At 55.9% G+C, this 26279-nt stretch overlaps 3 protein-coding genes across 3 annotated transcripts; 1 reads left to right on the forward strand and 2 right to left on the reverse strand.

The window, feature by feature from the left end:
* Positions 1-598: 598 nt before the first annotated feature.
* NCLIV_022300 (RNA pseudouridylate synthase domain-containing protein) lies at positions 599-10384 on the forward strand (the record flags this gene model as incomplete). The annotated part of the gene is made up of 7 exons (XM_003882424.1): positions 599-698; positions 1241-6642; positions 7146-7557; positions 8048-8262; positions 9010-9055; positions 9517-9630; positions 10038-10384. 7 exons carry the CDS (start codon positions 599-601, stop codon positions 10382-10384), a joined length of 6636 nt encoding a protein of 2211 aa, XP_003882473.1.
* Positions 10385-11449: 1065 nt separating this feature from the next.
* On the reverse strand, positions 11450-21001 carry NCLIV_022310 (Cell division protease FtsH homolog, related; the record flags this gene model as incomplete). Its single annotated transcript, XM_003882425.1, has 16 exons — positions 11450-11830; positions 12224-12301; positions 12475-12626; positions 13005-13049; positions 13766-13891; positions 14226-14364; positions 14844-14927; positions 15214-15297; positions 15525-15634; positions 17278-17349; positions 17470-17806; positions 18189-18288; positions 18610-18758; positions 19176-19478; positions 19707-20719; positions 20935-21001. 16 exons carry the CDS (start codon positions 20999-21001, stop codon positions 11450-11452), a joined length of 3240 nt encoding a protein of 1079 aa, XP_003882474.1.
* Positions 21002-24628: 3627 nt separating this feature from the next.
* On the reverse strand, positions 24629-25564 carry NCLIV_022320 (hypothetical protein; the record flags this gene model as incomplete). The annotated part of the gene is made up of 1 exon (XM_003882426.1): positions 24629-25564. One exon carries the CDS (start codon positions 25562-25564, stop codon positions 24629-24631), a length of 936 nt encoding a protein of 311 aa, XP_003882475.1.
* Between the last annotated feature and the right edge of the window lie 715 nt (positions 25565-26279).

Genomic DNA, 26279 nt, shown 5'->3' on the forward strand with positions numbered 1-26279 from the left:
GTCGGTGAGCCTCAGGCTAGGCTGTCTCTCAGACCTCCGCTCGCTGCGTCTTCGTTCCTCTTCCGTGGTTCCTGCTTTCCTCTCTTCTGCAAAGGACCGGGATACCTGGCAGCGTTTCTCTTCTGTCTCTCTCGCGCTCTCCTTCGCTCGTTTCTCCGCGTCATCCCCGCTCCCACGCTGGCCCTCTTCCGCCCCCTCCGCGTCTTGCTCGACTTCTTCTCTCGCTTCTTCCTCCTCTCCTCGTCCCTTCTTCCTCTCGCCTTCCTGGTCGCCTCTGTCCCCTTTTTCTTCTGCGGATCTCCGCTCTTCTCACAGGGCGCTCCGCGCTTCTCCCGCCCCTTCTTCGGTTCCCTCGTCATTGCTGCGCGAGGCTTCTCTCTTCCCCTCTTCTCGCCGGCTGCCTGACTGTCCCTCTGTCTGGACTCCGCGCCGCACGCTCGTCGATGGCCCTCGAGGGAGGTCAGAAGAAAATGAGGAGAGAAACGGAGCTCGAGGAGCAGAGAGGAGAGACAGCGGGGCGCTACAGACCCGATCCGACAGACTAACGAACGAAAAAGAACGGAATCCTCCACGTTCCCTTTCCCACCACTCAACACAAATGCGACAAAGAGCCTACATCACCAATGCACTGAGAAGGCTTATCGCCTCTCCAGGTCAGCCTTCCTTTTCTCAACCGAAAATCCAAATCCCATCCATATGTATGTATATATATATATATATATATATATATGCAATTGAATCTGTGTGTTTATGTATATGTATATTTTAATATCTGTGTGTATGTGGCGAGTGATCGGGCAGAGAAATCCACGGGAAGGAGAGGGGGACAACAGCTCGAGGCAGACACCGATTAGACAGACGATTCGTGTGTCGGTACAGCTCAAGAAGTGCATCACACCAGGACGAGAGTTTGTTGTCAGAAAACGCAAGGAAAGCTGAGAGTGTGGTTACGCCGGTTACTGCGACGTCGATCTTTTCTTTTTTCCCCACTGAACTGTTCCTGTTTTCCGTCTTTCCGGATTCGCTCTGGGACATTCTTTTTCGCCCTGTGCCCGGCCCTGTCTTCTATGCTCCCCTCGCGCCCGACCTCCTCAGGTTTTCTTCGTTATGTGGAACGTCTTTCTCCTTTCGAGTGTCTTCTCCCTGTCTCTCTCGCTGCGACGCCTCGCGCCGTGCTGGTCTTAGGCACACCGTCTCTCCTCATCTCTCCTCCGCTGTCTCTCTGTCTCTCTGTCTCCAGGGCCTTCGACAGGCTCCAGTCTCGGCGTCCTCGCGCCTTGCTTGCGCCTCATGCGAGCAAAGTGGCTGTCGTTCGATCTCCATCTTTCGGCACTTTCCCTCGCCTTTCTCGTTCGAGCTGCAGCTCTCGACACCGCCGTTTTCCCCTCTTCTTCTTCTCCCTTTCCTTCTGCCGGTGCACTATCTTCGCCGAGGCACGTGGAGGTCCAGGCCGCCCGGCTCCTGCGTCTGTTGAGCGCGGAGACGAGCAGAGCTTCCTGGGCTGTGTTGCCTCTCCTCTCGCGCAGCGCACTCGCCTCGCTCCCAGACTGCCGCCCCCCGGCGGGGCCTCGCCCGACGCTTTCTGGCCACCCAACGCATGCGGGGCCCTCGCTGGGTGCTCGGGCGAAGCGGCGCTCTCTCGCGCTGTCTCCGCCGGACGGGGAAGCGCAGCAACACGCGGGGACTCTGCCGTTTCGCGGAAACGCTCCCAGCCAGACGCAGGCAAACCCGCTGCATGCGCCCGTCGGCAGTCCCGCGGCGGGATCCTCGCGAGGCCCAGCAGCGGCCCGTCGAGGGGCCGCGAGCGGCGACGGAGGGGCGAGCGACGACGGAGGGGCGAGCGACGACGGAGGGGCGAGGAGTTTAGAAGACCGCGGGGGAGGAGACAGCGATCCGTTCGTGGTCGTGGCTGCATGCGCAGATCCCAAAGCGTCCCTTCATTTCAGCCCTGACGCTGCGCCCGTCTTCCGGGAATTGTACGCAAACCCGGTGTTCCTGAATCTGCGTGCGGCCGCCTGCTACGGACTGAGAAGGTTCGCCCGCGAAGGTCGAAGTGGCCTTTCAGAGAGCCGGACCTCTGTCTCGGACGCCGCGACTGTCTCGTCCAGCCTCCCCGTTGCTCCCGCGTCTTGTCCAGCCGTTCGCTCCTCTCGGTTTGCGCCTGGCTTTGAGGCAGAGTCGGCGAAGATCCCTTCCGCTTCGCCCTCCGTCGACGACGTGCCAGAGAGCCGCCACTTGCCGTGGCAGCCGATCCTCTCGTGGGACGCGTTCGCACACGAGCCCGCCGTTTGTCGGCTTGTTGAGGAACTTTTCACCGCCTTTTGGAAAGCGAAATTCATCGATTTCGAACTCTTCGACGCAACAGTGGAAGTCCTCATGGCGTCCTGTGCCGACGGCCAGGCTTCGCTCTCGTCGTCACGCCCTTTTCGCCGCGCCAGCGCTGCGACTTCTCACGCGCAGCATCCTCCGTCTTCGTCTTCTGATTCCGTTCATTGCTCTTCTCCTGCTTCGTCGTCCGATAATGCTTCTTCTTCTGGTTCGTCTCGACTTGAGTCGGAGTTCCTGCACGCCTCGCGTGCCTGTAGTTCCTTGAGTCACCTGTTCCTTTCTCTTGAAACGGAGGTTGGCTCCTTCGTCTTCTGTGGACCGCGCCGTTCTCCTTTCTCTCGGTCTCCGCTTCGATCGCTGGCCCGTTTGCAGACGGCTTCCTCGACTGTCCCTCCAGCCCTCGCGTCCCCGGCGCCGGAGGACGACTCTTCGCCCGTGGATTCGTGGAATCCTGCCAATGTAGCTTTGCCCACGTCTGCAGTTTCGTCTTCTCCCTTGCCGTCGCCTGCGTATCCTCCGCCCTCCTCGTCTTGCAATTCCGCGGTTTCGCCTCTTCCCTCGTCGCTCTCTCCTCCCGCGTCTGTTTCGCCTTTTCCCTCGTCGCTCTCTCCTCCCGCGTCTGCCCCCGACGGCACCGGAGGAGCCGAAGACGAAGACAAGACATTTTGCTCGAACATAGAGAGAGACATCCCCGCCCTTGTTGGCTGGCGCGTCTCTCGGCGAGTAGCAACAAACTCCCCAGAAGCATCTGTCGCGGCTCATGTCTCCATCTCTTCTCCTGTCTCCCTCTCGCCTCCTGTCTCCCTCTCTTCTCCTGTCTCCCTCGCATCTCCTGTCTCCCTCTTGTCTCCTGTCTCTCTCGTTCCCGGGTCCTCCGACGGCTGTGCTGGTCCCTCGTGCTTGTCCTCAAAAGAGAGGAACTCAGACGCGGGGCTCAGGAGGCCAAACGACCAAGAGCGGTTCGGTTGGAGTGTCTACGAAGTGCTTGAGGCGATCGCGGGAGCGATTTCCGGCGTTCTTCGCAGCGAAGAGGAAAGAAGGAAAAGAGGCGCGCCTTTACTTCCCAGCTTCTACGAGAGCCTCCCCTTCGCCCTCACCAATGTGCTCGAAGTCGCGGTAGACCTCCGCGCGTACTTGAAAGAGGAGACGGTGCGGCGAAGACGCGACAGCGCCAGTCTACTTTCTCCGCTCGCTGTTCAGCCCCAGCGCGCGGGCCTTGCGCAGCCTCCCAGGGCGAAAGAGGCCTTTCCAAACGGCGAGAACGCACACGGATATCCTGGCGGGGCCGCGCCTCCGCGAGGCGAGAGACGCGAGGCAGCACGCGACACCGGCGCAGCCGCAACAGCGAACGAGGAGGCTGGTCGCGAGCTCGAGAGCCGCGTACGCGCGGAAGCGAGTCTGTTACAGGACAAGCGGACGCAGCGCTCAGACGGCGAGACACCGAGACATTTGGCATGCGAGGAACCGGCGCGCGACGGAAGAGAGACAGAAAGAAGACTCCAGCGAATCGAGAGCGTTGCGAACCAGCTCGCCTGTGATGTCAGCTTCGTTCTCACTGGGCTTTTAAATGCGGAAATCGCCAGTGTCCTAACGCAGAGGGCAGACACAAGACGCAAACAATGTCAATCTTCCTCTCTTCAGATACCAGACGACGGCAGACACACTCGCAATCTGTTCTCTCCTCTTCCTTCTTCTCGGTCTTCTTCCTCTTCTTCTTCCTCTTCTTCTTCCTCTTCTTCCCCTTCTTCTTCTTCCTCTTCATCTCCTCCTCCTTCCCCTTCTTCTTCTCCTCCTTCCCCTTCTTCCTCCCCTTCTTCTTCCCGCTGTTCCGCGCACCCACCTGTCCCCTGGACTCGGGAGCGTCTTCGCTTTCTGCTCTTTCGTCTTGCATCGACGGAGTGCTCGGTTCCTCCCTCGCTGTGTGTGGCCATCTGCCGGTGGATGCTGTTTGTCTGGCGAGGCTCCTCTCAGCCCCCCCCGTCCCGCGCGTCGCTCTGCGGCGTTGAGAAGTCTCACGCGCCCGCGGGACGCGGAGGAGAAGCCACGGGAGACCGCGAGGCGCCGGAGTCAGCCCTCGAGCCTCGGCGCGAGGCGCGAGAAGCGCCGCTCGCGTGCGTGCCTCGGAGAGACGTCGGGAAGGAAGCGCTCGGCACGACAGAGGGATCGGATCGCTCTACTAGAGGATGCGAAGAAGGGAGAAGCGCGGCGCCTCTGCGGCTGTCTGACGCTGCATGCGGCAACTACAACGTGCACGAGACGGCGCAGGCCGCGCCGGAGGACGGCGCACTGTCCGGTCTTCCGTTCGATCTCCAGGAAGAAGAGAACCGCCTCCTCTTTGGTGGATTGAAAGAGATCTTGACTGCTGAGGACTGGGCTCGGGCGCTCTACTCTCTGGCGATTCTCTTTCCGCACGCATCGCTTCCCTTTCGCCACGTGTATCTCGCTGCCTGTCTCCTGCCGTGCCCGCCTGACCCAGCGGCTGCTGGCGCACGACCGAGGTCGCTGGTGTCCTCGAAACACAATCGGAGGGCGGACCCGCCTTCGGTCCCACGACCTACAGAGACGCACCTTTCTTCCGGACAGGCGCTCTCTCCTCCAGGTTCATCTTCGAAGGCTTCGCTCCTGGGTCGGCCTGTCGGTCTGTTGTCCGATGTGATCGCGTTCAACGCGTTCTGTCAGATCTGTCGCCTGCTTGTGCTCTCCACCTTTTCGCCGTTTTCGCACCTCGCGTCTCCCTGTAGGGAAACGCAGAGGCTGCAAGGCGATGAGTATGCCCACCGAGCGGGGCCAGATGGAGCGTCCGCTCCGTCTCTGTGTGGAACTTCCTTCTCCTTTTTCCGCACTCAGCTCCTGCGCCCGCTGGTCCAAGCGACGCTCGAGGAGTTCCACATCCTCCCTCGCTCCTCCACGTCCTTCCCGTCTGCTTACGCGTCTCCGCCTGAGTCTTCCTCCTGCCTCGGCGCGTCTCCTGTTTCCTCTTCTCCTCTCAGCGCGGCTTCGGGGACAGAAGCGCCCGAGGATGCGGAGCGTCGAGAATGTTTTCCGCGTCTCTTCCACGCGGTTGGCGAGGCTCTCTCGAGACGCCTCGAGAAGGAAACAGATGCGCACCTTCATCTCCTGCATTTGGACAGCGCCAGGAAGACGGACTGCGGTGGCAAACTGGACGAAGAGAGAGGAGAACAGACGCAGAAGAGAGCACGGTACGTGTTTTGCGTTGCCGACGACAGAGACACAACCGGCATCCTCGACCCCGCGTTGCGGCTCCGACCCCCATACACTTCGTCGCGTCCTTCTTCGCGGTCTTCGACTTTGCTCTCGGCGGAGCGAGGCGCGGAAGGAGGCGCGCCATCTGGGAGCGTCGAAGGCCGCCGCTCTGTGGACGCCACAGGCTCGACGTGGATTGGGCCGGCCGGCGACGACGATTCGGACTGTCTCTTTCCCAGTGCAGTGGCGAGCCTCTCGGCGACCCACAACGTCTCCCAGCCGCTCTACGAAAAGATTCTCTGCCTGGCCTTTTGCACCGGCGAGGAGTTCTGGAGGAACGAGGCCGGATCGAAGGTGGAAGAGCGGGGGAAACGGATGCAAGACTCTCGCCGATCCTCGACGCCTTCCAAGCGAACGCATCTACCGTCGCCACAACCCTACGCGTCTTCAATCTACATTCCTAACAAGACGACTCTTGGTACACCCCGTTCGTTCTCTTCCTCCTCTGCCTCTCCGCCTTCTTCGTTATCGCCTGCCACCGGAAACGCGCCATGTTCGCTCTCTACTGAGCGTCCCGCCCCCCTTGCGCGCTCACGGGCGCCTCGCCCGGAGTCTCCCGACCCTCAGCCACGCCCAGCGAATGCGGGGAAACGACTGTGGCCGGCCGCCTCGGCTTTGGCAAAAGAGAGGAGCCTTCTCTCCTTCTTTATGCCGCCGGAGAACTCCGCAATCAAAGCAGAAAGAGAAGCCGCTCCGCTGAAGCACCCTGGAGACACCGAGACGCAGGCAAGCTCTGTCGCCACCGCGCAGGACGCGCTGGCGTCTCCGCGCGAGCGAGAAGTCGCAGACGCGCTCAAAGCCGACGTAGCAGCGGAGACAGGGCGAGAGGGGAGAGACGCCCAAGTGCAAGAGATCAAGGAGGCAGAGAAGGCTGACGAGCCTCGCAGGCGCCAGAACGGCGAGGGCGACTCCCTGAACGGCGAGGGCGACACAGGAGAGAGGCGACAGCGACTGGCGACGTCAGGAAGGCGCGAAAGATTGACGGAGGGCGAGAAATGCTGCTATTTCAAAGACCTGCCACACGTCGTCTGGGAATCCAAACACCTCATGGTATACAGACTGCGATGGCAACCACATCACCGATCGAAGCATATATATATATATATATATACATATACTTGTATATATATACATATACTTGTATATATATACATATACTTGTATATATATACATATACTTGTATATATATACATATATATATATATATATATATATACGTGTATATATATAAAGGAAAAGAACAAGGCACATATGCATACCTGTTGTCATCTGTTTAGGGCAAGAAATGGGTAGATAAGTCTGCAAGTGCTCGAGCGGCAAAAGGTAAATATAGATTGGCAGGAGGAGGCGGTGTTTAGGTATCTGTGTTGGAAAACATGCTAGATGCAGGTGTGAGCTGACGAAGAGGCAGGTCCGTATGCTGACGCAAAGGTGGTTCTGGAGGAGCTGGTGGGCCATCGCATCGATTGGAGATGTTTCTAGGCTTTCTCCTCTTTTTGTGTGTGTCTTTGGTATGCTCTTGTTTTTTTTGTGTCCTGTGTTCCGTGTCTAGGTCTTGTACAAACCGCCGTTCTGGCGGGTTAATTTGGAGCGCAGCGAACGGCCCGAGACCGTTCGAGAGCGCATCGCTCTGTGGGCGCCTTCGGTCGCGGCGTCCCTCCCTGCGTCGCCCCTGCATTTCTCCCCTTCTTTGAGGAAACGAGCGCTGGAGATCTTGGCCGGAGGCGGCACGTCCGAGCCGCTGCATGCGTACATGCAGATCGCTTTAGGAAAAAGACAAGACGGCACGGCGGAGAGGCCAGCGGCCGAGAGACAGGCAGACGCCCTAGGCTCGCGAGCCGACACCGCAGCGACGCAGCAGAGCGACAGAGAAGCACGAGACAGAGAAGAAGAGAGACTCGCGCTGCTCTTTGATGCAACCCACCAGTTCGGCATAGGCCACCGCCTCGACACGCCGACCAGCGGTATAAACATCACCTTTTCCTTTCTGCTGGGGCGGCCCGCCGATTTTCGCGTTTTTTGTCGTGCTGCGGCTCTCCATTCCTGAGGCCTGTCCCGTGCCCAGCCGATCTCGCCTTCACGCGTTTCCGCTTCTTCGCCTAACCGCTGCAGTTGTGCTCTGCACGCCTTCTGTGGGGTGGGGGTTTGTATTTGCCCCCGGCGTTCTAAGCGCCTTCTGTTTCAGCCTCCAGAGCCGGAAAAGACTGTGGGAGACCTGCCTTCCTGTCGCGCTCTCGGCTTCACGCTTCGCTGCTCTTCTTCTCTTCCAGCTGCGTCTCGTACTCCGTTTGCAGCTCCTGTCTTTCTCTTCTTCCTTTTGCCTTTCTCTGCTTCCTTTTGCCTTTCTCTTTCTCGTCTCTTCCTTCCGTCTCTCTCCTATTTCTCCGATTTTCATCGCTTGCCTCGTTCTTCTCTCACTGCCTTATCCCTTCTGTCTCTTCTCTCCTCTCTCAGGCCCTCTTCTGGTAGCCAAGTCGTACGCTGGTCTGGCCTTTCTGCGTGCGCAGCTCGCGTCCTGGAGACCAAAGAAAGTCTACCTCGCACTCGTGTTCGGGGCCGTGCCGCTGAGGCGAGAAACAGTTCGGCTCGTCCATCCTCTTCGACCGACCTTTGAGGCCAGGCAAGCGGGAAAAAAAGAGATGGAAGTGGCCAGCACAATCGATGCGAAGGTACGCTATAACCCATCAACGTCACACCGTATACATTTCTACACATTCAGTATACAAGTACGTGCACGTATCTATTTATCTATGTTTATGTTTCTACATATTCTTCGATATGGGTGTACATCTGCGCGCGGCGGGGGGGGAGGGGGGGATGTGGGGCGACTACGGGGATGCCATAGACGGTGTCAGTGCAACACACGGAACGCGGGGCAAAACTAACAGTTTTGTTTCGCTCTCACCCTGTCGTCTGTAAGAGTCCATCATTGCATGGGCCACTTTATGCATACCCAAACGCACATACTTTCATCTGTTTATATGTGTGTATATGTATATATACTTACGAAGTTAAACACACCTACTTTGTCCTCGTGTTATAGTCGGAGGCAGACCTTTCTCCACCGTGTTGGCCGTTATGGTCTTGAGTTCCGTAAGGGACAAGAAACAAACGTGGGGGATGTTGGAAGAAACGCATCCGGAGACGGTCGGCCGAAGCACATCTCGTGGTCTCACTTGTTCACTCGAGCCCGCGTCGCTGAGAGTTTCCTTTTCCTTCTGGAAAACCCGGTGCGTGAGGTGATGTTTTTGTCCCTCGCTTTTCTCTTCTTCACTCGCTCTCTTTGTGGTTTGGAGGTGTACAGCAACTATAAAGAACCTGGGTTTTGTCTGTGTCACATAACTGGAGTCATGCTCAGTATCCCTGGTACTACAATTTCTCTGTTTGTTCGATTTGAGTTTTGCTGTCTCCTGCAGATCGCCCTCCTTTTCTTGACTGCTCTCGCACAGTACTCGTATGCCGGTGAGATGAAAAGAGCAAGGGGCGTGTACCAGCACCCCACGCCTCTCTGTTTCTCTGCAGTTGCTTCTCCTTCGCTGCCTCAAACGCCAATTAGATCTCGACCATGCGACGGATCCTTTTTTCCGTCTACGTCTCTTATCCACATTTCACACTGTTATTTCTCAGAAATGCAAGTATCTGCCTCGTCCTCCCAGCCTGTGTATGTCTCTACATCTTCATATGCGTGTGCATACTTGAGTCTCGAGGTTCTGGTGTCTGTGACTATAGCTACCTCTATGTATATATATATATATATATATATATACGTATATATATAGATACATATATATGTATATAAATATATATATATATATATATATGAAGGTGGCGATGTGTGTGCGTATCCCTAGTGGAGGCAAAGCTGAGTTGTATGTGAGGCATGCGCGGCGAGCGTGGGTTTGCCTGCCGTTTCTCTTTTTCAGGACGTGATTTCACCCTGTGTCGCGTGGAGCCTGTGACCGGGCGAACGCACCAAATTCGCGCGCAGCTCGCCCACATCGGCCACCCCATCGTTGCAGATCCCATCTACGTGAAGGGTAGGGAATCCGCGTGGGAGACGAACGCTCCCCCTCCCGCTTCTCCGCAGCATGCAACGCGCCGCAAAAGAGAGACGCAAGGCAAACGTCAATGTGCCTCTACATCGACTAACGCACAGACATGCCCGCGTACATATACATACATATACATGTATATGCACATACATATATGCATATATATATATATATATATATATATGCATATCTGTGAACTCACAAGCGTACATAGATGTAGGGGAAGACGGGCGAACGGGTAGAGACAGACAGCTGGAGAAAGAGAACACTGGATAGACTGAGGTTGCGAGGCAGGAGATAACGCGTGATTGGAAGTGTGGATCGACGGATTTACGTCATTCTATGTATGGACGCAAATGGCCACGTTGAATGCGCGGTGTCTTGTCTGTTAGATCCGGCGGACCGCGCTCTCGGGCGAAGCCTCTCCAATCGCCTTTTCCTGCACTGCGTTTCGCTTTCCTTTTTGAATATTCTCGAGCACCAAGAGAACCCGGGGAAAGAGCGCGACACCACAAGCGCGGAGCCCAGGAGACACGAAAAAAAAACGCATCTGAATGAGCAGGAGGGGCCCGAAAAAAGCCGTCTGACCCTGCCAACAGAGAGCATCGACTTGAAGGGGAAAACAGAGACGGAGGCGCCAGGCTTGTCGCGTTTCTCTTTCCGACATGTCACCGTCGAGACGCCGCTCCATCCAGACCTCAGGTACACGCTCAGTTTGCTCAGGAAAGTCTCTCCCTGAGAGTCGAAAACAAGATGCGTCGCTCGCCGCCTCGGGTGTCAGACTCGACAACGAGATGGAAACCTGCTCTCTGCGGAAAGAGAATTTCTGCGCGTCGGGGTGTGAAGGGGGACAACGCATGCGTGGGTGAGAGTCCCGTGCTGCACTCGGGGACGGTCTTGCTGCGTGGCGTCTCAAGTCGGCTGGTCTAGTTTCATGTGAGTATCCACGCACGTTCCGAGTAGCCCTAGAGCCTCTCTGGTGGCGGGTCTCTCGCCGTCTCTCTAACCGAGAAAGAAGGCTGCAAGGCGTGCGGGTTTGAATTTTTTCTTTCCCCGGACGTAGTCTGAAGCCAAATCGCGTTTTGGGATCTGACGCGCGGACAGCTCATCCTTTTCCTCGTGGGAAACGCTTTCGGTTGAAACGAGAACGTTCTCGGCTTGGCAGCTACGGTTGCGATTTCACAACACGAGAGGCAGTCTCTGGCGGGTACGCGCCGCGGAAGAAGGGAGGGAGACAAACCAGGTAGTTCAGCACACGCGAGAAAAGGCACACGAAAAACGGAATGCACAAAATCGAGGACGAAGCCAACGGCAGTGAGAGCAAAAACAAACTCGAGGGGCGTCGGCCGACGTGGAATCTGAACGGGCTAGCTCCCGTGCTTCGGTCAAAGCTGTCTCCCTTTTCTCGTCTCCCACCCCGGATGCCCAAAAACAAATACTTTCTACTTTTTCGCGCTTCCCGCAGTGCTTCGCGTCTCTCCACTCTCCCGGCCTCGCCAGGCAAATTCAAAGACCTGCCTCAGGCACGCACTTACTGAGGCCGTGAAAACCCCCAGCCGCAGCCCAGCCCGTGCCCCGCCTTCCCCCCTCCATTTCCGATTCCTCATACTCCTCCACGCGCAGATGCATGCATGTGGTATTTGGTAGGCGCCCAGAGACACATCGACACACGCACGCGGTATCTTTCCGCACGCACACTGGTAGGTCGATACACCGACCGAAAAAGTCTCCTCCCCTCCCTTTCATTTTCCCACCCCGCAGCCTTTGTCGCGCGTACCATACCCAACGGTGCGACTCTGATTCTTCACTCTGTTCTGTCTTTATCTGCTCTGCACGCCACGGGCCCCGACGACCGATTGCGCCTCGCAACGGCTTCCGCAGCCTCGCGCACCTTTTCCTTCACTTTCTCGGGCATGCTTGCGTCGTCGTTGTTGTCGAGGTCTCGATCTGGGCTGCCGCCTGAGTTGTCTCCATCGTCGTCGCCTGTGCTGTCATCTGTCCCTTCTGCCTCGGCCTTCACATCGACCGCCTCGGACGACGGAAGACGCGGGCGCGTCGGCAGTGCCTGAATATAAGCCGCCATCTGCGGGTCGGGCGGCACCGGGCGCGGGCCAATGCACTCGAGAATCTCCGAGTAGGTGATGCTTTCCCGATTTATCAGCAACTCGCACAACTTGTGGACCTCCTGATGATCCGAAACCCGCAAACATCACAGCTCTCTAATGGTGCAAAAAGAGGAAACACGAGGCAATAGATACACGCTTTTCGTGTGTTCGAGTGACAGTAGGGACAGAAAGGAAGCTAGGCAACGGTGAGAAAGCGAAAGGCCGAGCTGCGTTTTTGATTCAGCAGGTGCGGTATTTATCCTTTTTCAAACCTTCTTTTGGAACTCATATAAAGACCCGAAGGCGGGGCCACGAAGTCGGAGACACAAAAACGCGAAACAAGCACGCACTGGCCCGCCACACGAACGGGATTGCTGCGCATGCTCGTGTCTGAACACGCGCCGCACTCGAGGCCTTGAGACCCCGCAGCCTACGCGAAGCACTGTTTTCTTTTCCTTTAGAGTAACTCTCACCTTCTCCCGCTCCTTCAGCAGAGCCTTCACTCGCTCGTACTGGTCATTGATGATGTTGTTGACTTCCTCGTCGATAAGCTGCGAGCGGAAAGACCCACACAAGTCCGTTCCAACGAAATCGCGGGCTGTCCATCAACTCCAGTGTCTCCACGCCGCACCGCACCTTCTCCAATTTGTCCCCCCCCCCCCCCCCTGCTGCTTGACTCGGCGCCCCAGCGTCTACCAGACTGCATGCTCGCACCCAGTCTTACCTTCGCCGTGTGTTCCGAGTACGGCCTGTAGAAGTTTTGCTCGCCGCCTTGCTGGAGGCTGTAGTCGACTAAACCGAGCTTGTCGCTCATCCCGAACTGCATCACCGACATCCTCGCCAGGCGCGAGGCCTTCTGAATGTCGTCAGCCGCCCCTGGAAAAAACACACACGCGGGTAAACCCTTGGTGAACCAAACGCGCGCGAGCTCCCGAGAGGAGGCCGCGTTTGGAACAGCCGGGAAACCCCCAGCAGAGAGGCGAAAAGACGAAACCAAAAAAACCAACAACGGCGGAGCCGGCAGCGAATAAGCGACAGCGCGGAAGCACAAGAATGTGCGCCACCGAGGCTGACGCAGCACACTGGAGGGTCGGAACGTGAGGAGACACTCGCACGGCGCAATCACAATTGCCATAGCTGAGAAGTAGAGTGAACCTGGAGGCATCAAGGCCATCCGGAGTGAACCATCCACGGCGCACTCCCGCGGCCTTCCGCACGCAACCCGCCGTGCTCGCCTCTCACGCTGTCGCTTACCGCTGGAGACGGCGCCGATGAAGATTTCTTCTGCTGCGCGGCCCCCTGAACATGCACACACCAACACGCGAAAAACACGCACGGCCTTTCCGAGGACAATCCTGTGGTTTGCTCTCCAGTCTTTCCTCGCGCAAGTCTCCGCTGTGCGCGGGTCTCCGCTGTTCTTCCCTCTCTTCCTTCAATCGCTTTCAGCTCGCGCCGATGTGCCTCCTCTTTGCCGGCGGTGAACGCCTGGTTTTGCTGGCTTCCCGCGCGTCTGGTGTCGACGCCGCACTGATAGGGCAAACGCATGCAGGCCCCCAGAAAACGAACCAAGGCGAAAATGGTTTTTACTCGAAGCGGGAACCGTGGCATATCGAAACGCCCTCCTCTACTCGCGAGGCAGGAGGCGGGTCTTTAGGCCTTGCGAGGCCGCTCTCGGGTCCGTCTACACCGTGAGCGGCGTTCTGTTCTCATTCGTCTCGTCCTTCTCATAGGGGATGGGCAAACGAAACAGCTCTCAATGCTTGCATTTGTCGCGCACCCAGACCTGCCGAAAAGGCCCACTTTCCTAGAAAAAACCATTGTTTGTTTCCACTCCGTTTCCCCCCTTGCGTGGAACCACGTACCATTTCCCGCTACACCCCAAACTTCTCCTTGGCTTCCTCTTCCTTCTTCCCCCCGCCTACTTCCGTCTCCTTTCCGCTATTCCTCCAACGGGACTTCGGCCGTCTCCAGCGTTCGGTTTCTCTTTGCAGCGCATCGCGGCCAGATTTCCTCACCGAGAAGAACCGCGATTCTGTCCAGGAGTGCATCCTTCTCGTGCAACTCCACTGTCGGCGGCATTTGCTGAGCGAAGCCCAGAGCTCCGCTGCTGCGTGGGATGATGGTCAGCTTCAACACAGGATCTGCACGCAGGTGAAAACGGTGAGAACACCGGAGCAGGTTCTAAAAAGAAACAAACGGACACGCATGTATCGAAAAAGAACAGCGACAAAAATCCAGGGACGCAGCGACACATTTACATGTAAATATGCGTACATGTTTATAGAGTAGAAGGATAACAGGAGATATCCATGCATGCATATATATGTATGTTTATATATTTAAATATGTAGCTCTGTGGGTGCACATAGGAGTATCTGTATGCATATGCATACACAGGGAAACACATAGACGGAGAAGCATCCAGGATGTGCAGGTAAAAAAAGTGTAGGGAAAGGTGGAGTGTCCAGGGCGTACTTCCATGCTTTAAGAACCATCCCGCAATAGCATGTCCACATTCGTGGTAAGCAACTGCACGACGTTGGTAGGTGGAAAGAAGATCCTTGACAGGCGAAGGAAGACCGGCGATGGTTCGCTCCGTTGCGGCTTCGAAATCCTGAAGAACAAGCGACGGCAACCGGGTTGCAACAAGGACGGCAAAATGCATAGACAGAAGCGAGGTCAGATGCTCGCGGAAAGGACGACAGAACTCCAGGGTGTCCACGGGAGACCTGCGCAGCAAAGGTCGCCTCGAGGAGACAGCACAAAAATTGCATGCATGCAGCATTCCATACTTCCCTCTGCATTTGCTCCTGCATGTGTATATGTATATCTACATATATGCAGGTGTGGACGCAAGCACAGGCTCCTTGCGATCCTGCACTCCGGCTTTGAAGCGGCTCGCGTGAGAGATAGAAATAGATCTTGGTAGATACAGAAAAGTGAACCTGACTTTACGTTTTTTTTTGCAGGACTGTGACACCAGGAATAGAAAAAGCACATGCAAGTGTAAATTTTCACGTGCGAAAGTAAATCTGCACATGTCGCTGCCTCGCTTCTTCTTTGTTTGCGTGCAGTGGTGGTGAGAGTTCTGACCCGTTGTTCGACACCGAGTTTCGACCTTCTGCGGGCTGCCTGGATGGCGGCTTCGTTGCAGAGATTCGCAATGTCCGCTCCAACCTGGAAAGGGAAAAACCAAAGGAACACAAATGAAAATGCAAGTCCAGTCGAGCAAGCAAAACACACGCGCCGGACAGCGCCTACGAAACAGGAGAACAGCCCAGAAAGAAAAGAAGCGGAGGGAGGCTGCTCTCAGGCAGCTGACACAAAACCTCGCGACGGAAAAACCACGAGAACCGCAGACAAGGCCACGCGGAAGCAGGCCGAGACACACGGGGCACACCAACAAAAGAGAGAAAGACACAAGCTCACAGCGCCGGTGGCGACTCTTTTTTCTGAAACGTACGAATCCTGGTGTCAGCGCCGCCATTCGCTCCGCCAGAGCGACCGAGTCGATCGTCGGGGCGAGTCGCAGAGGCTTCAGGTGGACCTAAAAGCATTGACACGCAGTGCATGCATGGTGCATGGGAAACGCGAAGAAAGCAACGGAGGATGCAGAACAGGGAAAAGCGCAGGACAATCGGATCGCGCACTGGGGAGCACCGCACGAAGGGAAAAGAAAGAAGCGGACCAGAGAAGACGAAAGACAAAAGGACGCAAGGAGACGAACAAAAGGAATAGAAGCGGAGAGACTCTACACAGACAGAGGAAACTAACTTTGAAGATTTCCTTTCTCTCCGCAACGTCCGGGCGCCGGATTTGCACCAGGCGATCGAATCGGCCTGGCCGCTTGAGAGCGTCGTCCAGAAGATCATCTCGGTTCGTTCCTGAGGAAAAATAACTCTTAATTTATTAAAGTAATTGCAAAAGGAAGTCAGAATCGAACTTGAGGATCTTCAGTCCACTGCTGTACACCATTGAGCGATTTCAACTACAATAGTGATTAAGAAGCCACCAAGTAAGAGCCACTCTTCTCCAAGGCACTTGCGGAAACACACACGCACCTGATGTGCGTGGCAAGTGGGCGAGTGGTTACTACACGCAGTCCTCAGGATGGCCTTGGGAAGCTCCTCGACACGAACAAAGTGAGCTGCCAAGTCCCAGTTTTCTTCCCACTTGTGTCAGCAACCGACAGACTTGCACACAATTAACGGAATATAATGAATTCACACACACACACATATGGCAAAGTAGACAGAAAATACACTCATCTACAGTGTACATGCACGTGCACATCTAGACATAGATGCGGACGTGTTTTCCTGGCTGCTTCTCTCTGTCTCAGAATCACGCCTCTCGAAAGAGTTTGTTTCGAATTTCGCAGGTTCGACTCTTTCTCCTCTTTGTCTCTACGTGCCTGCCAGAACGACGACGGTTTCCTCTGGATTGAAGCCGTCCATTTCGACAAGAAGTTGATTCAGCGTGTTGTCGCGTTCGCTGTTGCCGAAGGAGGTGCTTCGCTTCGCGCCGACACTGTCAATTTCGTCGATGAAAATGATGGCTGAAAACTCGAACGCACAAACCTCGCACTCAGAATTCATTCCCACGGAGAGGACGGAGTCGCCCTCTAGAAAAGCATGTGGGCACGCGGTCTTCCCTGACCCCCAGTCCCCGTATATTCGGCGGTTTCGGATCGGCCGCAGTTGCGCACCTGTATGTAGGTGAAGGTGTATGTACACAGCGCGCGCGTGCTCACGCTCATATATATATATATATATATATATATATACGAAAACAAGATTTGTGCATGCACAACTGGAAAGGTAGAAGCACCACGTCTGGTACGCGCCATCCCGTGTCGGCCGCTACCTCTGAAGTCGCGTGATTGGCACACACATGTGCAAGGCCACCTCTAGCTCAAGAACGGCATTCAATCAACATGGAAAAGCGTACCAATGCCTTGTGTTTAGCCGCCCACATCCTGCGACACTTTTTGTCTCTTCGGATAGACTACAGACCGTTAAACACACTCTTGCATGTGTTTATGCATTTGCAGAAATACATACATGTATTCTCTATCTATCTATCTATCTATCTATATACATGTATTCTCTATCTATCTATCTATCTATCTATCTATCTATCTATATACATGTATGTATGTATGTATGTATGTATGTATGTATGTATGTATGTATGTATGTATGTATGTATGTATGTATGTGTGGATAGATGCATGCACGTGCGAACTTTCCCGTAGGCGCGCGCCTTGAACGCACTTTTGCATCCAGAACTGCACACGCGGGGACTTGCTTGCACGGCGTTTCCCTCTCGGAGAGCGCGTCTGCCGGTCGGCGACCCTTCTTGGATTGACTGTCTTGTGTCTGTCCTCCGCGAGAGACGAATCTTGTCTAAAGTCGAGCATCTCCACGGGGTTCCACAGCAGCGGGTAACGATACAAAGAGGTTGACTTACAGGGTGCAACTTTGCGTGCTTCGTCAAAAAGCTCTCGGACGCGGCTCGCCCCTACGCCCACGAAGATCTCCACGAACTCGCTGCCGCTCATCGAGAAGAAAGGCACCCCTGCCTCTCCAGCGACAGCCTACCAGAAACACCAGAACCTCAGAACACGGGAATGGGTGCTCAAGAGAAACCAGTGGCAAAAACCGGGGAGCACGCGACGGAGAGGAGAATGCAGACACACCGAAAACCTGTTCACTGCCTACAGATACGAGCGGAAAGGAGTTCACCTTGGCAAGCAGAGTTTTTCCAGTCCCAGGAGGCCCCACGAGCAAGGCACCCTTGGGAAGCTTCGCGCCGAGGCGTCGGAAAGACTGCGGATGTTTCAGGAAGGTGACGAATTCGAGGATCTCCCTCTTGGCCTCGTGCAAACCTGCAGAGCAGCACACACAGATCTCCGTCAGGAAGAAGACAGTGGTGGCGCGTCCGAGAGGCAACGAGACGGCCGCGACTGCGAACTCAAAGCACTTCCTGTACAGCTGCTTTCTCAGCTTTTCTCGCGAACTCTCACCTGCCACGTCAGAGAAGCGAACTTTGACCTGAGACAGCGCAACAGCCAAGACAGAGTGCTCCGTTCCCCGTCGGCCTTGTGTCCTCTCACCCGACTGTCTCTTGTGCAGCGACGCAAATTGGGGGACATGCAGAAGTCCCTCACAGACAGGCAACGAGAAAGGCGAGCGATGTAGAGAACCCGCGCATGGAGCAGACATCGCACACGTCCCCACTACGGAGACTGCGGCAGCGCCCGTGAAAGATACACACAGGCCTCCCCCTGTCTCGAACAGAGACAGTCGGTGGCCAGGCAACCCACCCATAGGCTGGGAGACATGCTCTCGACAGAGAGGTCGCCACGTCCGCCTTTCCCGGCTTCTCCCCTACGGCTCGGTGTTTTTTTCCTCGCCCGCGCCGCCTGGCTCTTACTGTTTCAGCCTTCACCCGCGCCCGTCGAGAGGCGTTGTTGCCGAGGAGGCGATTCAGTCCCCCAGCTGCGCCGCCCCCCGGACCTCCGCCTCCGCCTTTCCTGTTGGAAAAAGAGAAAGACCGATTCGCAGGAGAGCGAACTGCTGATGGGAACATGTTACGCAGACAGATGCGGACGGCGACGAGCGTTGGTCGAGGGGCGAGAGGGGGAAAGCACGCGGACTGCGAGCCCCCACGTCCCTGCACGAGAGGAGTCGAGGAGAGAGGCGGGGTGGAGCTACCAGAGAAGCGACGGCAGAGGTTATGGGAGAGAGATGAGGCAAAAGCGCGAGTCATACTCTTCGCTCTCTCAGACGAACGCGATGCAAACACAAGGCGACAGAGAGCAGGAGGCGGCCAGGAAACGAGCGGCGAAACATACCTCATTCGTCTCATGAAGATAACCTCGCTGACCATGTTTGCGATCAGAACGAACAAGAACAGAGAGCCCAAGAAGTCGAAAAGATGGAACTCTTGATGATCGCTGATATAGATTGGAAGGAAATCGCGGGGGTGAATGCCCAGCGAACCCTGAAAACAAAAACGACCCGGAAGCGCGAAACGGCGCTCGGACGGGGAAACGTCATGAAGCGCACGGGAGAAAAGAGAAGACTTCTCAGCGATAACATAATAGTGTCCCAACGACGTTTGTGCAGATACACATATACTTGTGCGGATACTCATTCCGGGATGCAGCCGCATCCTCACGAGACTTGCAACCGTACACACACGCCGCCCGCGGGGGACGACGGGGGCACCTTCAGTTACACGTGAAAAACTGTCCAGCACGCATACACATGCTGATGGTCGAAACCAGTCACGCATCGGCGTTGAAAACGATGTGACAGTGCAGAACGCTAAAAACATCTAAGCACATGAAATATATGCACGCACAAAGATCGCGAGCGATGGGTGACTTCTGTTCTGTAGGGGGTGTGAGTTGAGTACCTGGAAATTTTCCATTTTCTCAATGAAGCTTTCGGCGCTCAGTCCTGTCCGGAACCGGACGACGGCTTTGTGTGGAGGGAGCGCGAGGCCAGTGAAGACTCCCCTCTCCGTGCCCGCGTTCGCAGAAGGAAAGGAGACGCTTCCATTAACTGGCGAGGCAGCCCCTGCCTCGCCAGGCGCAGGCCCCCCGGGCGTCGCCGTTCCCGGGGGGGAGACGTAGACGATCGCGCGGCACTCGCCTCGGTCTCCGAGAACTTCGACGCGTTCCACTAAACCGTTTGCCACGTACTTGGACAAAAACTCCTGCGCAGCACGAACCAAACGCACAAACCTACACTCCTTTCTTTCTCGCAAGGACGCTTTGCCTGCACTGTGCTCACACGCCTACGCCGAAGGGGCACGTCAATCTGCGCGCCCGCTGTCGGAGCCGAGGTGGACCGGCATGGCCTCCCTGGACAGCCTGCAAGCACGGCGCGCATTCCCGTCTCTGTCGCCTGTTCTTCCTCGCTTCTGTGTCTGTGCCCTCTGTACCTGCATGGACATTTCCTCTCTTCTGGATTTGAGAAGAGAATAGACGAAGAACGTCGACAGACCGAACCAGGCAAACAACTTGAGCATTTCCCGCTGAATGGCGCCGAGGCTGCCAGGGGGCGGCGGCGGAGGAGGAGACGGCTCCGGTCGCCTCGGGGGCGAAAACTTCTCCTCTGCCAGGCGTTCCCTCTCCCTCTGCTCATCTGATCGGCCCTGGCCGGCCTTGCCGTACAGCCGCATTCTGACAGGAGGCGGCGTCGGGATGGTGTCATCCGATTTCCCAGCAGAGGGCCGTGTGCCTTGCTCCTGAGACGACTCCGGGGCCTTGCTCGTCGGCTGTTCACTGCCTCCCAGTTGCCACCCAAACAGGCCGGTTCTCGGAGGTTGAGGGGAGGCTCTTCCCGTCGACGGCTGCGCCTTCGTGTCCTCTCTTCCTTCTTTCCGCCTCTCGCTCGCTTCGCCGTCGGGAATCTCTCGCGGACTCCTCGGAGACTTGGCACTGCGCTTCGGGAAAAAGTTCTCAAAGCCAACGGGGGGGCGGCCCGAAAACATGAACGCGTCCAGATCGCCTACGAGGGCTGATCCCACCGAGCCAGGCGCGACGAGGCGGCCAGGCAAGGTCGCCGCATGCGACGGCGCCGGGAGGTGGAGCCGGCCGCGGAGCAGCTGAACGAGGAGGGGAAACCCGAGCGGCCGCCGCGAGTGGAGCGGCTCGGCGGGAGAGAAGATGGAGGCGAGTCTGGAGGTCGGGTTTCGGGGAGTGCCTCCCCAAGACGGCACAGAGTCGAGGAAGTGTGGCTCATCGTGGCCGCGAACACAGTCCACGAGCGCCGGAGAACCGAGATGAGAGGTGGACGCGCGGGGCGCCGCCGCGAGCGGCAGTGCCACGGCAGATGACCTGTCCAGGTCACCGTTTCTCGTGTTTGAAGAAAGAGAAGAGAACGCGCAGAAGGAGTCACCCGCGGGGGGTCCCGTCCGCCAAGCTCTTTGGGACGCAGAGGGAACAGCGCCCGCTGGGAGGCAGCGGAGGGGTTGAGTTGGAGAACGGGACGAATACGAGACCGAGGAAAGGGAGAGAAGAGACGGAAGCGTTTTTGACAGACGCTGAGAAGGGAAAGTCAAAGCGTCAGGAGCTGGAGGGAACAAGGACAGCGCAGATGCTTGCTCTTGGGTCGGCTTTCCCCGTCCTCCGGAAAGACCAGTTGTTGATGCAAGTCGACGGACGCACCTGTCGCGTTGCTCATTCCACACCCGCCCTCCCTCTCCATTGTGTTTTCCGGATACGTGGTGGGCATTCAGCAGGCACGCGTGTGAGCCGACGCCTCGCACGAAAGACGCGGGATAAGCACTAGCACACCGTCCACCGAGCGGCAGGCGCGCAATACGGTTCGCGTGTACGCAGAGAACAGGTGACAGTGAAGAACACAGGGAAGGGGTGGGGGAGGTCGCGCGAGTTCTAGACCCCCCCCGATGCAGAAGGAAAAGTGCTCTCATGACAGAAGCCAGGAGACGGAAAACGTGCGGTCATCCACCGCGTGCCCGTTCCCCCGACTGAGCCTGCTGTCCGAGTTCCGGGGGCGGCACGCAGGACGGAAATCGGAGAGGACAGCGAAGCGCCGAAGAACCAAAGACTGGATGGAAGAAAGCGGGAGAGCGAGTTACAGGGGGACGCCCAGAAGTGCGCGCTCGCTCTGGCGCCGAAAATGTGCCGAGAACCCACTGTACGCGCAAGGCGTCGAAAAGGTGGGGCACAGGAAAAGAAAAGAAAGTAAAGCTAGGAATACGAAATCAAAGCCTTTCGCGCCCGTCCAGGCACGCGGTCACGCCTGTAAAGTCAAAAAAAAAACCAGGCGGGTGAGAGTGAAAGCATACCCTGAGAAAAAGCGAAGGTCGTCTGCCGCTTGGCAAAGACCGCTTCAGTGACCAAGACGTTCTCCACGAAGCTTCATACAAGACGCTGGTGAGAAAAGCAGCTTCCAAGAACTTTCAACGCCGCTCCTCGATTTTCGTGCCTTTCCACGTAAAAAGACCGCAAATACGGCTTCGCTGGCACGTTTTCCCCAGCATGCAGCAGCACAGCATTCGCAGAGGCGAGCTTCCCGGAAAGTCGTCCGCTCCAAGGCAGGTAATCCATTTTTTGGCGTTTTCTACATCTAAGGGACTACCAACAAAAAGAATGCACAACGGAAGTGGCAATAACGGTGCGTGTCCACAGGACAACGACAGTTGTTTGCGTATGTGGACTAAAGCCGCGAGTCGAACACTGCACGGGGGGGACTAGACCGCCGCGTGCGGGAGGGACAAGGAACCGCATGCGCAGTCCTTGGAGCCTTAAAAGGTGGTGAGTCCTGTCTTTAACCTGGTTTCTGCATGAGAACACCGTCTATTAAAACTTGAATAAGATTCCCTCCCAGTTGCGCAAATATTTTCCAGGAGGCGCATGCCACATGACTCGGAGCGCAGCTAGGACAGAGCACAATCGTGTCTAGCAGCTTCATGCGTTCAGTGTCTGAACGTATTTGCAGGCCGATGAGCCGTGACGTATCAGCCCACGCTCGAATGATGATAGCACGTTAAAGGTGGTTCTTTTCACTTGCTAGTGCCTGGACATGCTTTTAGTCCCTTAGCATGGAAGGAATCGGTGAAACTTCCACTACAAATGTCAGTCGGGCCTCGTAGTGCGGCCAGCACTCCAGCCTGGTGATGGTTGCAATGGCAGAGAGCGGGCTACTGGCAAGATCTAGGTCAGGATTCTTTTTGGCTTGGATAAGACTCGACCGTACACTGATTACACGAGGCATCCCTGGGTTAGGAAGTCTCTTCTTCCAAATATATTTCATGGAAAACCTAAAATTCGCATATTCGATTGTCATTTAGCCGCAGCATACCATGCCTCAGGAAACTGGTGGCGTATTTGCGGCTCCACGAACAAGTCCTGTTATGCAGCTAGGTCGGTTCGATGCCTCACCAAAAGATGCGGTGAGGCACCTTACAGTGGCTTTCGATGACAGAACGCACCCAGAAGGAACGTCGATGTCGGCATGGGGAGCTTGCACGCTTATCGAGAAATACGGATGATGACGGGACGATTTCAGTTCTGTCACACCCTTTGGTAGCGACGTCACTACATACGCGGAAAGGCCAAAGTGTGCAGAAGCCCACCAGTCGTCGTCACTACATACGCGGGACGGCCAAAGTGTGCGGAAGCCCACCAGTAGGAACCAACAAGGTGACTCTCATTCTCATTTCCCCAATATGACCTGTCTTTCAGGACGTCAGTTAAGAAAACACGTTTGCAGAGCTCTAGAGAGGTTCACAGTTTCACAGATACTTTCGACCTGTCTGTAGGCGATAAAGTGACTTCATAACCCACGCACTAATTGATTGACTTGGTCGCTATTGAAGACGGTGGAGACTGGATATTGAATGGTGAAGCGGATTTTGTGCAAATGCATTCTGCCACCGACAGTGGGGAAAGCTCTGTAATTCCCATTGTGCCACCAATGAACAAGACTAGCACAAGCAGTGGCATGCCATTGCATTTGGGTTGTACACCTCCCCGTCGGTAAGAGGCAGAAAGAGGTCTACCATCTGGTGCTTAGTATCGGCGCTGAACTAGTCAATGCTCTCATTGAGGCGGATACGTGCAGCAACCCTGCGCGAAGGAAGTCAAATACATGGCCCTGTCTATGATGAAAATGAGCAGATAATTCGGGAACACCCTCATGCTTATTCTTGATTACTGTTTCTCCAGTAGCCAAAGAACCAGATTCACTTCTATGGATTTTTTTGACCGTGACAAGAGTATTGAAGTAACAATGAGGCACGCTCATTCCGCGTTGAAAATATGCGTATCGCGTGTCAGCCACTTTGTTTCTCATTCTGTGACAGACAGATTCTTCCGTTTGCCTGCGTTACCGAGTCGAAAAGAAACCTCCACAATGGCGGTGGTTCTATTGGCAGAAGTGAATAGGCTGTTTTTCTTCAACGTAGCTCGCCGAAAACGCACAACTCGGCGGAGCGCAGAAGTGATTATCACTATGGGCACTAGCGCAAGATAAATGCCGCGACGTCTCTTCGAACAGCTCCGAAGTACGTGGTATGCACCCCTTCCAATGGAGGCATCAGCAGGCTCTCGTATCTGTGTGCTTTCGTGCTGATATGAAAACATCGTGATTATCCTAACAGAGCGCCTCATTGAGTAAGAGAGCCAATCGCAATGTAGCCGCTGTAACATACGCAATCCTGAACATAGCAAATGTTGGTGAAAGCGTATGCACACGAAGGTCCTCAGTGTGAGCCCCACTAATTCACAGATGTCACTTCCGTGAGGCTGACAGGATCAGGGAGGTGAAGTTTTCCACTTCTTAACTTCTCTCAGCTCCAACGCATGAGTGACTGTTAGGCCTTCATGCACTTCCCCGCTGCGCTACCATGCGAAGAAACAACTTTCGAGACGAGACAACGCATAAAACGCCGCCCGAAGCAGGTCAGAGAGTAGAGCAGCTACAACGTAACGAGAGAAGTGCGCATACAGTCGAATGAAGCCGGCAACAATACACTCGTAGCAGTAGGGGTGCGAATGGATAATCTATCGTTTCGGCAATTCGAAGGCATGCACAGGAAGGCGGATTTGTTCTAGCCACAGATCCAGTCCACGACCCAACCATCCGAAAGCGTAGGCATACAGCGGTCGCACAAACGAAAAACAGAGCTCTTCTGTTCACAACACGACACAGACGACACATGCTTTGACACACCAAAGCCAGACACGGTTGTCACACCATATTCCTAGGTACCGAACTACGTCACCATCAAATCCCCCAGGCTTCTGTCAGAACGTCACATCGAATACCCGATACGGGCGTACAGGGACGCCTGCAACTAGTTCAAAAATATATCCACTGGATTGTCTTTGCCGCTCAAGGAACGTATGTGCCCCTCACCACCGCACGTCGCTGAGCTTTACGTTTGTTCCTCTCACGCTTCAGCTCTTTATACAGGCTACGCTCGTGAACGTTAGATTCCCAATCTTGCATCGACCTCAGGAGCCGCCACCATGCCAACATCCTCAACGCACCAGCCACAGTTGGAAATCCTAGCGCTCCGAAAATAACACTAGCAGCAAACGTCTTCAACCCCCTCAAACGAGCCGGCTCTTCCGGTCGCATGACAGTCTCGTCGTTGACGGATTCGTCTGTTTCGTCGCGCAACCAGCGTTGCCTCCGACGTCCCATCTGTCCCCTGCCAACCTCGTTTGCGGGTACATGACCACTGCTGCCGCCCTCTCCAGGTTGATTCAATGCGAGGTATGGGGGTGCGCGTCCGTTACCATCAGGAAAAGACTCTCTCGGTATAGGTGGTGGATACCCAGGCATCCTGGGCCCAGGCGCGGTTTGCTGCGGGTATGGGTGCGGCACTGCCCCTCCATAACCGTCCCTAGGCTGTTCGGCGTGTCGTCGCGGTGATTCTCCCTCGTCGGCGCTGGAAAGAGAGTTATACAAGGTCGTGCCCGTTAATGGCCGAACCGGAGGACGATGCGGTGGCCCCGCAAGCCCATCAAAGCCATCTTCCGGCAGGGGATACTCGGTTTGACCAACCCGATACGGTGTGAATTCCTTCGGAGGAGACAGAAAATTGTATGGCCCTGGACGATGGTCACCCTGCCGCCCTCGGTCAAGATCTCCTGAGCTCGATTCCTCCTGTTCCTCGTCCTGATGCCATTCCGGATCCGAGAAGTCGTTTCGAGCCGACTGACTTCCGACATCACCTGGTTGCCGTCCTCGAGGAACCATATCTGCAGCCAGCGCTCCAGCTGGCAGAGCCAGGAGAATGTAGACCGGGCAAAATAGCCTCATAATGAATCTCTCCTCTCTACCGAGCAACGGACAGCGAGGAAGAACACGGTGCAATCACATGTACTCGTTAATGTGGGAACACATGTAGGCCCGCGCGACACCTATCCAAAGCCGGCGACAAGGACGTCAATCGCCGCTGCTACTACACGGACGGCTGACTCAAGGCTCCGTAAGGTGTCGGTAGTCGAGGCTCTCGCCCGCAAACACACAAAAACGCATTTAGCGGAAGTTGGCACTGCACTATTCGACCGCCGAAAATCCCGAGTCGAAACGATGCTAAGAAGGATACAAATGTGCAGCACGCGGTGTCCGGTCGCTCTGGTATTTGAGTACGTCGCATCACCACTGGAATCGTGAACCCCGTCCTGAGTTGCTGAGGCGGACCGTGGTCCCCATCGTCCGAGAAACCCGATACGTTTCACCAAGCGACGCAGGGGGGTCGAGGTCGACCAAAGTAGAAATTTATGCGTTGGCGTCTAGATATGAAGCCACAACTGCGTATTTTGGAGTGGTCGAACTCTTCAGCTTTCCTGTTCTGTAACTGAGGCCTAAAGCCGCGTGTCTATCCGTTTCGCAGCAGTGCCCTTATCTGGCCGTTCAGAGCACTGCAGTAACGGTACCTCATAAACCACCGTGTCAGCACGCACCGCCCACGTGAGTTCGCCTGGCTACGGCGACGGCTGCCGCGGAGACGCGAAGGAATCAGGAGGGGCAG

Source organism: Neospora caninum, chromosome VIIa, assembly GCF_000208865.1.
Source record: "Neospora caninum Liverpool complete genome, chromosome VIIa".
NCBI classification, from domain to species: Eukaryota; Apicomplexa; class Conoidasida; order Eucoccidiorida; family Sarcocystidae; genus Neospora; species Neospora caninum.